Source organism: Heterodontus francisci, chromosome 1 (genome assembly GCF_036365525.1).
Source record: "Heterodontus francisci isolate sHetFra1 chromosome 1, sHetFra1.hap1, whole genome shotgun sequence".
NCBI classification, from domain to species: Eukaryota; Metazoa; Chordata; class Chondrichthyes; order Heterodontiformes; family Heterodontidae; genus Heterodontus; species Heterodontus francisci.
Window position 1 is genome coordinate 126,964,229 of NC_090371.1, and position 13,170 is coordinate 126,977,398.

At 44.6% G+C, this 13,170-nt stretch overlaps 1 protein-coding gene across 3 annotated transcripts in view; it reads right to left on the minus strand.

Annotated features, from left to right (window-relative positions):
• slain2 (SLAIN motif family, member 2) overlaps window positions 1-13,170 on the minus strand; it is a 101,125-nt gene that overhangs the window by 36,932 nt on the left and 51,023 nt on the right. For 2 of the 3 annotated variants that reach the window (XM_068035784.1, XM_068035764.1), the window contains exon 4: window positions 11,990-12,151. In XM_068035784.1, coding sequence (XP_067891885.1) covers window positions 11,990-12,151 — 162 coding nt within the window. The remainder of the gene's footprint in view (window positions 1-11,989; window positions 12,152-13,170) is intronic. The other variant, XM_068035775.1, reaches the window with a different exon arrangement.

Below are 13,170 nucleotides of genomic sequence, written 5' to 3' on the forward strand. Positions count from 1 at the left end.
CTGGAGGGCACAGTGTGTTAAGAAGGGAGTTTGGTAATTGAGGGAATTCAGCAAGGAGGGGAACTACAAATTCAAAAAATGGGAGGGAGGGGCTTCTTTCTTTCTTTTACCTTTTTTCAGCCTCCAGTAGCTGCCTCTCTCCATTACTGGGGAAGAAGCTGATTGGCGAGTAACTGGTAAATTCTCTTTACTTCTCCTTGTAATAAAAAGTTTTTAAAGTTACGTTTTGGCAGGTCAGCTCAGCCAAGTGGAATGTACGTCCTGCAGTACGTGGGAAGTCATGGATGCAACACGTGTCCTAGACGAACACATGTGCAAGAAGCATCACCGGCTGCAGAAGCTTGAGCTCCGGGTTTTGGAACTCGAGAAGTGACTGGAGTCACTGTTGTGCATCCGTGAGGCAGAGAACTATGTGGATAGCATGTTTAGGGAGGTGGTCAAACTGCAGGTTAGGAGCATGCAGGCAGAGAGGGAATGGGTGACCACTAGGCAGTCGAAGAGAACCAGGCAGGCAGTGCAGGAGTCCCCTGAGTCTATCTTCCTTGCTAATCAGTTTTCCATTTTGGATACTAGTGAGAGTGATGATTCCTCGGGGGAGTGCAGCCAGAGCAAAGTCTGTGGCACCATGAGAGGCTCCGCTGAACAGGAGGGGAGGAAGAAGTGTCGAAGAGCAATAGTGATAGGGGATTCGATAGTCAGAGGAACAGACAGGTGTTTCTGCGGCAGTAAACGTGACTCCAGGATGGTGTGTTGCCTCCCTGATGCCAGGGTCAAGGATGTCACGGAGCAGCTGCAGGATATCCATCTGGGGGAGAGTGAACAGCCCGAGGTCATGGTCCACATTGGTACCAATTACAGAGGAAGAGAGATGAGGTCCTGAAAGCAGGTTTTAGGGAGTTAGGAAGGAAATTAAAAAGCAGGACCTAAAAAGCAGTAATCTCAGGATTACTCCCAGTGCAATGTGCTAGTGAGCATAGGAATAGGAGGATTGATCGATTAAACACGTGCCAGGAGAATTGGTGTTGGAGGAAGGGTATCAGATTTCTGAGGCATTGGGACCGGTTCAGGGGCAGATGGGACCTGCACAAGATGGACGGGCTACACGTCAACAGGACCGGAACTAACATCCTCGCAGGGAGATTTGCTAGTGCTGTTGGGAGGGTTTAGACAGGGGGATGGGAACCTGAGGGGTGGCTCAAATTGGAAGGAAGTAAAGCTGATAAGAGAAGGTAGAAAAGTAGCAAGTGACATTAGAAGGCAGGCAAAACAAAGGTGAGCAACAACTACACTTAGAATGCAGAATGCCAAAATTAAGGGCACTCTACCTGAATGCATGCAGTATTCGCAACAAGGTAGATGATTTAAAGGCCCAAATAGAGGTAAAAATTTTTTTTATTCATTCAGGTATGTGGGCGTCGCTGGCTAGGCCAGCATTTATTGCCCATACCTAATTGCCCTTGAGAAGGTGGTGGTGAGCTGCCTTCTTGAACCGCTGCAGTCCATTTGGGGTAGGTATACCCACAGTGCTGTTAGGAGGGAGCTCCAGGATTTTGACCCAGCGACAGTGAAGGAACGGCGATATAGTTCCAAATCAGGATGGTGTGCGACTTGGAGGGGAACTTGCAGGTGGTGGTGTTCCCATGCATTTGCTGCCCTTGTCCTTCTAGTTGGGAGAGGTCACGGGTTTGGAAGGTACTGTCTAAGGAGCCTTGGCGCATTGCTGCAGTGCATCTTGTAGATGGTACACACTGCTGCCACTGTGTGTTAGTGGTGAAGGGAGTGAATGTTTGTGGATGGGGTGCCAATCAAGCGGGCTGCTTTGTCCTGGATGGTGTCGAGCTTCTTGAGTGTTGTTGGAGCTGCACCCATCCAGGCAAGTGCAGAGTATTCCATCACACTTCTGACTTGTGCCTTGTAGATGGTGGACAGGCTTTGGGGAGTCAGGAGGTGAGTTACTCGCCTCAGGATTCCTAGCCTCTGACCTGCTCTTGTAGCCACAGTATTTATATGGTTACTCCTGTTCAGCTTCTGGTCAATGGTAGCCCCTAGGATGTTGATAGTGGTGGATTCAGCGATGGTAATGCCGTTGAATGTCAAGGGGAAATGGTTAGATTCTCTCTTGTTGGAGACGGTCATTGCCAGGCACTTGTGTGGCGTGAATGTTACTTGCCACTTATCAGCCCGAGACTGGATATTGTCCAAGTCTTGCTGCATTTCTACACGGACTGCTTCAGTATCTGAGGAGTCACGAATGTTGCTGCACATTTGCAATCATCAGCGAATATCCCCACTTCTGACCTTATGATTGAAGGAAGGTCATTGATGAAGCAGCTGAAGATGGTTGGGCCGAGGACACTACCCTGAGGAACTCCTGCAGGGATGTCCTGGAGCTCAGATGACTGACCTCCAATTACCACAACCATCTTCCTTTGCGCTAGGTATGACTCCAGCCAGCGGAGAGCTTTCCCCCTGATTCCCATTGACCTCAGTTTTGCGAGGGCTCCTTGATGCCATACTCAGTCAAAAGCTGCCTTGATGTCAAGGGCAGTCACTCTCACCTCACCTCGAGTTCAGCTCTTTTGTCCATGTTTGAACCAAGGCTGTAATGAGGTCAGGAGCTGAGTGGCGCTGGCGGAAACCAAACTGAGCGTCACTGAGCAGGTTATTGCTAAGCAAGTGCCGCTTGATGGCACTGTTGATGACACCTTCCATCAGTTTACTGATGATTGAGAGTAGGCTGATGGGGCGGTAATTGACCGGGTTGGACTAGTCCTGCATTTTGTGTTCAGGACATACCTGGGCAATTTTCCACATTGCAGGGTAGATGCCAGTGTTGTAGCTGTACTGGAACAGCTTGGCTTGGGACGTGGCAAATTCTGGAGCACAGTCTTCAGTACTATTGCCGGAATATTGTCAGGACCCATAGCTTTTGCAGTATCCAGTGCCTTCAGTCGTTTCTTGATATCACCGGAGTGAATTGAATTGGCTGAAGTCTGGCATCTGTTTGCAGTTGTCGTTTCCGGTGCCTAGGTCGATGCCGGGTGGTCTGTCCGGTTTCATTCCTTTTTATTGACTTCGTAGCAGTTAGGTACAACTGAGTGGCTTGCTCGGCCATTTCAGAGGGCATGTAAGAGTTAACCACATTGCTGTGGGTCTGGAGTCACATGTAGGCCAGACCAAGTAAGGACAGCAGATTTCCTTCCCTAAAGGACATTAGTGAACCAGATGGGTTTTTACAACAATCGACAATGGTTTCATGGCCATCATTAGACTAGCTTTCTAATTCCAGATTTATTAATTAAATTCAAATTCCACCTTCTGCTATGGTGGGATTCAAACCCATGTCCCCAAAGAAATACCCTGGGTCTCTGAGTTACCACTACGCCACTGCCGCCCCTATGGGTTTGATTTAATTGTCATAATGGAAACATGGCTACAGGAGGACCAAGACTGGGAACTGAATATTCAAGGATATTCGACATTTAGGAAGGACAGGCAAAAAGGAAAAGGAGGTGGTGTTGTACAGATAATAAGGGATAGAATCAGTACATTAGTACGGGAGGATCTCAGATCGGAAGAACAAAATGTGGAATCTATTTGGGGGAAGCTAAGAAACTGCCAGGGGCAGCAAACATTGGTAGGAGTTGTTTATAGGTCACCAAACAGTAGTGGTAGTGTGGGGCATGGTATTAATCAGGAGATTAGAGAAGTAGGTAGCATGGATAATACAGATATCATGGATGACTTCAACCTGCATATAGACTGGGTAAACCTAATGAGCACTAATGTTGTGAAACGCGAGTTTCTGGAGTGTGTTAGGGATGGTTTTCTAGAGCAGTATGTTGAGGAACCGACTAGGGAAAAGACTATTTTAGATCAGTTTTATGTAATGAGAAAGGATGAATTAATAATCTTGTAAGAAAATCTTTAGGGATGGGTGACCGTAATATGATGGAATTTTACATTATGTTTGAAAATGAGGTAGTTCATACTGAAGCCAGGGTGTTACATTTGAACAAAGGAAATGATGAAGGTATGAGGGGTAAATTAGCTGAGGTGGATTGGGGAAATACATTAAAAGCTATGACAGTACATAGGCAATGGATAGTCTTTAAAGAAATATTACATAGTTTACAGCAACTATACATTCCTTCAAGGCACAAAAACCCCAAAAGTAAAGGCAGTCAAGCGTAGATAACAAAGGAAGTTAAGAGGTGTAAGAGATGAAAAGAAAAGGCCTATAAAGTTGCCAGAAATAGCAGTAAAGCTAAGAATTGGGAGGATTTTAGAATACAGCAAAGGAGGACGGAGAAACTGATAAAGGGAGAATAGAATATGAATGTAGACTAGGAAAAAATATAAAAACGGACTGTAAAAGCTTCTACAGGTACGCAAAAACGAAACGTTTGGCTAAGACAAATGTGGGTCCAATACAGGCAGAGTCAGGAGAATTTATAATGAGGAATAAATTGCCCCTAAATAGGTAGATGGTAGGGAAATATAGGGACAGGTAAAGATGTGGTAGGAATATGGGATTAGTGTAGGATTAGTATAAATGGGTGGTTAATGGTTGGCACAGACTCGATGGGCCGAAGGGCCTGTTTCAGTGCTGTATCTCTAAATCAAAAAATAAATCAATAGAGAAATCACAGATGAATGAATGAATCGCTAAATGATTACTTTGTGTCTGTCTTCACTGAGGAAGATACAAGAAATGTCCCAGAATTAGAGATCCAAGAGATTAGGGGGGGGAATGAGGAATTGAAGGAAATCAGTCTTAGTAAGAAGGTTGTAAAATCTTAATATTTTAGAAAGCCTAGAGGAGTATACAAGTTCAGGGGTGAAGTTAAAAAGGAAATTAGAAAAGCAAAAGAGAGGACATGAAAAATTATTGGCAAGTAAAATAAAGGAAAACCCAAAGACGTTTTATCAGTACATTAAGAGCAAGAGGATCACTAAGGAAAGGGTATGGCTTATCAGAAATGTACAAAGGAACTTGTGTGGATGAAGATGTGGGCAGGGTTCTTAATGAGTTTTTTGTCTCGGTCTTCACAAAGGAGAGGGTTGATGTAGACACTGTAGTTAATGCGTAGTGTGAAATATTAGATGCGATAAACATAACGAGAGAGGAAGTATTAGAGGGTCTGACATCCTTCAAAGTGGATAAATTCCCAGGGCCGGATGGAGTGCATCCAAGGTTGTTAAAAGGAAGCCATGGAGGAAATAGCGGATGCGCTGAGCATGATCTTTAAATCCTCACTGGATAAAGGAGAAGTACCAGATGAATTTAGGTCTGCAAGCGTTGTACCATTGTTTAAAAAAAGGGTGCAAGTGGTAGACCAAATATTAAAGGCCGGTCAGTCTGACCTCAGTAGTGGGTAAATTATTAGAATTTATTCTGAGGGACAGGATAAACTGCCATTTAGAAGGGCACGGATTAATCAGGGATAGTCAGCATGGATTTGTTAAGGGAAGGTCATATTTTACTAACTTTTTTGAGGAAGTAACAAGAAGGATTAATGAGGGAAGTGCAGTGGATGTGGTCTACATGGATTTTAGCAAGGCATTTGACAAGGTCCCACATGGCAGATTGGTCAGTAAAATGAAAGCCCATGGGATACAGGGAAATGTGGCAGGTTGGATCCAGAATTGGATCAGGGACAGGAAACAAAGGGTAGTATTGGACAGATGTTGTTGTGAATGGGTTGAGTGTTGGGTCTCTTGCTGTTTGTGGTATATATTAATGATTTGGACTTGAATGTGGTAGGCATGATTGGGAAATTTACTGATGACACAAAAATTGGCCGTGTAGTTGATCGTGAAGAGGATAGCCATAGACTCCAGAAAGATATTAATGGTTTGGTCCAGTGGGCGGAAAAGTGGCAAATGTAATTCAATCCAGAGAAGTGTAAGGTAATGCATTTGGAAAGGGCAAATAAAGCGAGGGAATACACAATAAACGGGAGGATATTGAGAGAGGTAGAAGAAGTGAGACACCTTGGAATGCACATCCACAGGTTCCTGAAAGTGGCAGGACAGGTAGACAGTGTCGAAGGCGGCATTTGGAATGCTTTCCTTTACTGGCCGAGGTATAGAATTCAATGGTGCACTCATCCATGCCATCACCAAGACCACCCACTTCCACCTCCACAATCTCACCCTTCAGCTCATCTGCTGCCGAAACCCTCATCCATGTTTTTGTTACCTCTAGACTTGACTATTCCAATCTTCCACACTCCATAAAACTGAGCTCAACCAAAACTCTGCTACCCTTGTCCTAACTCACACCAAGCCCTATTTACCCATCATCCCTGGACTCGCTGACCTACACAGGCTCCTGGTTCAGCGTCACCTCAATTTTAAAATTCTCATCCTTATTTTCAAATCCCTTCACAGCGTCTCTCCCCTCCCTCTGTAACCTCCTCCAGCCCAGGACTGGAGATTGGGTAAGAAGGCCAATATTAGGCAGGAACTGAAGAAGTTAGATTGGGAGCGGCTGTTTGAGGGTAAATCAACATCTGACATGTGGGAGTCTTTCAATTGTCAGTTGATAAGAATCCAGGACCAGCATGTTCCGGTGAGGAAGAAGGACAAGTTTAGCAAGTTTCGGGAACCTTGGAAAGCGCGGGATATTGTGAGCCTCGTCAAAAAGAAAAAGGAAGCATTCGTAAGGGCTGGAAGGCTAGGAACAGACGAATCCCTTGAATATAAAGACAGTAGGAAGGAACTTAAGCAAGGAGTCAGGAGGGCTAAAAGGGGTCATGAAAAGTCATTGGCAAACAGGATTAAGGAAAATCCCAAGGCTTTTTATATGTATATAAAGAGCACGAGGGTAACGAGGGAAAGGGTTGGCCCACTCAAGGACAGAGAAGGGAATCTATATGTGGAGCCAGAGGAAATGTGCGAGGTACTAAATGAGTACTTTGCATCAGTATTCACCAAAGAGAAGGGACTTGGTGGATGATGAGCCTAGGGAAGGGAGTGTAGTCTCCGTCATCTCATTATCAAAAAGGAGGTCAACAGCAGTAATTGTTTAGTCAGGGCAGTTGCATTGCTTGTTAAGGCAAGATCTTGGCTATTAGTATCTGGGAGTTATGTATGGATATAATGGACCAATTCTTTTTCTCAGCTAATGTCAAATTCCTTGTATTTGGGTTTAGTGTAAACAGTGATTTCTTCTTTGCACTGTAGCCCAGGAAATAAAGAGGCAGGATGTTTTTCGACTGAAACTAGCCTGAAGCTTTGTGGATCTGATGCCAGAGTCATTTGACACTACTTCTCAGCATTAGCTTTAAGGAGATGTTGAATTTTAGTCTGAAATTCTGTTATTAATGAGAAAGAAAGAAAAGAGAACTGCACTCACTGTTGTAATGTAGGAAACATGGCAGCCAATTTGCACACAGCAAGGTCCCACACATATCTTAGAGATAATAACCAAAATGGGCGGCACAGTGGTGCAGTGGTTAGCACCACAGCCTCACAGCTCCAGCGACCTGGGTTCAATTCTGGGTACTGCCTGTGCGGAGTTTTCAAGTTCTCTCTGTGACCGCGTGGGTTTCCTCCGGGTGCTCCGGTTTTCTCCCATATGCCAAAGACTTGCAGGTTGATAGGTAAATTGGCCATTGTAAATTGCCCCTAGTATAGGTAGGTGGTAGGGAAATATAGGGACAGGTGGGGATGTGGTAGAAATCTGGAATTAGTGTAGGATTAGTATAAATGGGTGGTTGATAGTTGGCACAGACTCGGTGGGCCAAAGGGCCTGTTTCAGTGCTGTATCTCTAAACTAAACTAAATCAAATCTCTCTGACTCCAATAATCTGTTTTAGGTGTTGGTTGAGGTATAAATGTTGGCCAGGATACTGAGGAGAACTCCCCAGCTTTTCTTCAAACAGTGCCATGGGATCTTTTACGTCCATCTGAGAAGTAAGACAAGGTTCCTATTTCGCATCTGATTCAAAAGGTAGCACCTCCAATAATGCAGCACTCCCTCAGTATTACACTATCAGCCTGGATTCAGTGGCCAAGTCCCTGGAGTAGGATTTCAATCGACATCCTTCTGACTCAGAGGCAAGAGGACTGCTACTGAGTCAAGGCTGACATCTCACACTGTAGCCCTATTGCCAGGATCCTTCTGCTTCTGTATGGGTGGTTTCACTGCTCCCATTAGTATGTCAGTACATCAAGTTACTGATCGACTTTAGGTCATCAGGGGTTTCACAGACTATCAGTGGGCGATGCTTTTACTAGGTGCTGCTAGAAGGCTGCCTGGATCACAGGTTCCAAGAAGTGGTCACCCATGGCCAGATGGAGTTCAGAATAGCAAGTCAGTGGCCACCTGAAACAGTAGAAAGAGGCAGGCAGAGCAGGAATCCCCCAGGAATGTGGCACACTCAAACTGATATTCAGCATTGAATATCAGTGAGGGTGAGAGCACCTCAAAGGAGTGCAGTCCCGAGTCTGTCACTGTGAGGCAAAGGATTGCATAGGAGGTATAACAAAGTTTAAGAACACAGTAGTAATAGTAGTAATTCAGAGGGACAAACAAACAGTTCAGTACCGTCAACGTGAGACCTACACATATGTTGCCTCCGTGGGGTGTCTTGCAAAGCGTTAAGGTAGATAAGTCCCCAGGGCCTGATGGGATCTACCCCAGAATACTGAGGGAGGCAAGGGAAGAAATTGCTGGGGCCTTGACAGAAATCTTTGCATCCTCGTTGGCTACAGGTGAGGTCCCGGAGGACTGGAGAATAGCCAATGTTGTTCCTTTGTTTAAGAAGGGTAGCAAGGATAATCCAGGAAATTATAGGCCGGTGAGCCTTACATCAGTGGTAGCGAAATTATTAGAGAGGATTCTTCAGGACAGGATTTACTCCCATTTGGAAACAAATGGACTTATTAGCAAGAGGCAGCATGGTTTTGTGACGGGGAGGTCGTGTCTCACTAATTTGATTGAGTTTTTTGAGGAAGTGACAAAGATGATTGATGAAGGAAGGGCAGTGGGAGTTATCGATATGGACTTCAGTAAAGCCTTTGACAAGGTCCCTCATGGCAGACTGGTACAAAAGGTGAAATCACACGGGATCAGAGGTGAGCTGGCAAGATGGATACAGAACTGGCTCTGTCATAGAAGACAGAGTGTAGCAGTGGAAGGGTGCTTTTCTGAATGGAGGGATGTGACTAGTGGTGTTCTGCAGGGATCAGTGCTGGGACCTTTGCTCTTTGTAGTATATGTAAATGATTTGGAGGAAAATGTAGCTGGTCTGATTAGTAAGTTTGCGGATGACACAAAGGTTGGTGGAGTTGCAGATAGTGATGAGGATTGTCAGAGGATACAGCAGGATATAGATCGGTTGGAGACTTGGGCAGAGAAATGGCAGATGGAGTTTAATCCGGACAAATGTGAGGTAATGCATTTTGGAAGGTCTAATGCAGGTGGGAAGTATACAGTAAATGGCAGAACGCTTAGGAGTATTGACAGGCAGAGAGATCTGGGCGTACAGGTCCACAGGTCACTGAAAGTGGCAATGCAGGTGGATAAGGTAGTCAAGAAGGCATACGGCATGCTTGCCTTCATCGGTCGGGGCATAGAGTATAAAAATTGGCAAGTCATGCTGCAGCTGTAGAGAACTTTAGTTAGGCCACACTTAGAATATTGCGTGCAATTCTGGTCGCCACACTACCAGAAGGATGTGGAGGCTTTGGAGATGGTACAGAAGAGGTTTACCAGGATGTTGCCTGGTCTGGAGGGCATTAGCTATGAGGAGAGGTTGGATAAACTCGGATTGTTTTCACTGGAACGACGGAGGTGGAGGGGTGATAGGATAGAGTTTTACAAAGTTATGAGCGGCATGGACAGAGTGTAGAGACAGAAGCTTTTTCCCAGGGGGAAAGAGTCAGTTACTAGGGGACATAGGTTTAAGGTGCGAGGGGCAAAGTTTAGAGGGGATGTGCGAGGCAAGTTCTTTACACAGAGGGTGGTGAGTGCCTGGAACTTGCTGCCAGGGGAGGTTGTGGAAGCAGGTACGATAGCGACGTTTAAGAGGCATCTTGACAAATACATGAATAGGATGGGGATAGAGGGATACGGTCCCCGGAAGTGCAGAAGGTTTTAGTTCAGGCAGGCATCAAGATCACCGTAGGCTTGGAGGGCCGAATGGCTGTTCCTGTGCTGTACTGTTATTTGTAAGAGCCCATGGGATCCAGAGCAATTTGGCAAATTGGATCCAAAATTGGCTTCGTGGCAGGAGGCAGAGGGTGATGGTCGAGGGTTGTTTCTGCAAGTGGAAGCCCGCTACCAGTGGTGTACCGCAGAGATCGGTGCTGGGACCCTTGCAGTTTGTAGTGTACATTAATGATTTAGACGTGAATATAGGAGGTATGATCAGTAAGTTCACGGATAACACGAAAATTGGTGGTGTAGTAAAAAATGAGGAGGATAGCCTACGATTACAGGATCTAGATGGGCTGGTAAGATGGGCAGAGCAGTGACAAATGGAATTTAATCCTGAGAAGTGTGAGGTGATGCATTCCGGGAGGACTAACAAGGCAAGAGAATATACAATCGATGATAGGACCCTAGGAAGTACAGAGGGACCTTTATGGACTTGTCCATAGATCACTGAAGGCAGCAGCACAGGTCGATAAGGTGGTTAGGAAGGCATGTGGGATACTTGCCTTTATTAGCCAAGGCATAGAATATAAGAGCAGGGAGGTTATGATGGAGCTGTATAAATTGCTAGTTAGGCCACAGCTGGAGTACTGTATACAGTTCTGGTCACCACACTATAGGACGGATGTGATTGCACTGGAGAGCGTGCAGAGGAGATTCACCAGGATGTTGCCTGGGCTGGAGCGTTTTAGCTATGAAGAGAGACCGAAAAGGCTAGGGTCGTTTCCCTTAGAGCAGAGAAGGCTGAGGGGGTACATTATTGAGGTATACAAAATTATGAGGGGCATTGATAGATTAGATAAGAAGAAACGTTTACTCAGTGTAGGGGTCAATAACCAGGGGGCAAAGATTTAAGGTAAGGGGCAGGAGGAAAAAAATTTCACCCAGAAGGTGGTTGGAATCTGGAATGCACTGCCTGAAGAGGTGGTAGAGGCCAGGAACCCTCAACATTTAAGAAGTATTTAGCACTTGAAACACCACAGCATACAAGGCTACGGGCCAAGTGCTGGAAAATGGGATTAGAATAGGTAGGTGCTTGATGGCCTGTAGAGACACAATGGGCCGAAGGGCCTGTTTCTGTGCTGTATGACTCTATGAACCCGCCTAGATATCGGTGTTCCTCTAATTCTGGCCTCTTGGACATTCCTGGTTTTAATTGCTCCATCATTGGCAGCCGTACCGTCATCTGCCAAGGTCCTAAATTCTGGAACTCCCTCCCTAAACTTCTCTGCTTCCCTTTCCTCCTTTAAACCTACCTTTTTTGATCAAGCCTTTGGTCATTTGCCCAAATATCTCCTTAAGTGGCTCAGTATCAAATTTTGTTTTGATAATGCTCCTGTGAAAGTGCCTTGAGATGTTTTACTATATTGAAGGTTCTACATAAATGCAAATTGTTATACATTATATGAACATATTCATCAATTTTATCAGCCAATTTTCTTATTTACAACTGAGGTGTCAAGACAGATAGTACTGGATGGTAGATTCTCACACTAAATCACTGAGCACCAATATCAAGTTCATCCAGCTCCATATGCTGTATGTAGAAAGAAAATGTTGCAGAACCACCAGATAGTGCTACTAATAGGTAGCAGAAGGAAGTAATTTAAAAATAAAACAATCTACGACAAAAACAATGTACTTATCATTTCTTACATAAAACGTCTGCCCAAGAAAATTCCTATGTGAAGGAGCCCATTACGTAAAAGCACCCATTCGAAAGCACTTAGGGCAAGCATTGTTAAATTTATTGATTTCAGACAATTTTTTTTCTTACTTGGAGTTAACAGAATTTACATTAAATATCAGGTCAATACTTACTTTCTTCCTGCATCCGAGCTAGGATTTGTACATCTGTGACATCGGTAAGCTTGTAACCAGACCCCAATGAATCTTCATCTACTTCTGAAGCACTTAGCTCACTATCCACAGATGACGGAGGGCTAACGGGAGGATTCTGGTCTACGGAACCTTTAAAATGACCTGACATAGATAAGAGGAGGAAGTTGCCAGTTTGTTTTTGCTATAGTTCTGATACCTTGCATTTGCAAATAGTTAGATAACATTTCAACGTCCTTACTAATAGTTACTTCAACACTGAAACAACAAGCACCAGCCAGGGGAGAAACCTATATGATGAGTAAAAGTGTCTATTAGCCCTACCTTCCATTTTGCACAACGGAGATATTCCGAGCAATCTTAAACAGAATCAGGATGTATGCAAACGACAATACCAGTAGAAGCGTGGATAATAACTTCATCATTCAGCGCAGGTGGTGGTCATTCAGTCCATTGCGCCAGCTCTTTGATAGAGCTGTCCAATTAGTCCCACTCCCCGTTCTTTCCCTATAGACCAGTAATTTAGTCCACTTCAAGTATTTAGCCATTCCCCTTTGAAAGTTACTATTCAATCTGCTTCCACCACACTTACGGGCTGTGTGTTCCAGATAACAACTCTCTGTGAAATAAAATATTTTATGTCACCTCTGGTTCTTTTGCCAAGCACCTTAAATCTGTGAACATCAACGCAAGCTCGAGGAACAGCATCTCATCTACCGATTAGGCACACTACAGCCTGTCGGACTGAACATTGAGTTCAATCATTTCAGAGCATGACAGCCCCCCATTTTACTTTCATTTTTAGTTATTTTTTCTTCCTTTTTTTTTTAACATTCCTTTTTACATTTTTTACAATCTTTTTTTGCATTTATTTCATTTCATCTTAGTTTGTTCAGTTTGCTTACCCACTGTTTTTTTCAGGTTGTTTTTCTTCAGGTTTGCACTTGCTGCTGTTCAATATTCAGTGTATTCACACCTAATCTGTACTAATGCTTTGTCTTTCAACACACCATTAACGTATTGTTTGCCTTTGCTCCATGACCTTTTGGTCAGCTATGTGGCCTGGTCCAATCTGCACCTTCTCCTTTGTTATCTCTTGCCCCACCCCCACCTCACTTGCTTATAACCTGTGACTTTTCTAATATTTGTCAGTTCCGAAGAAG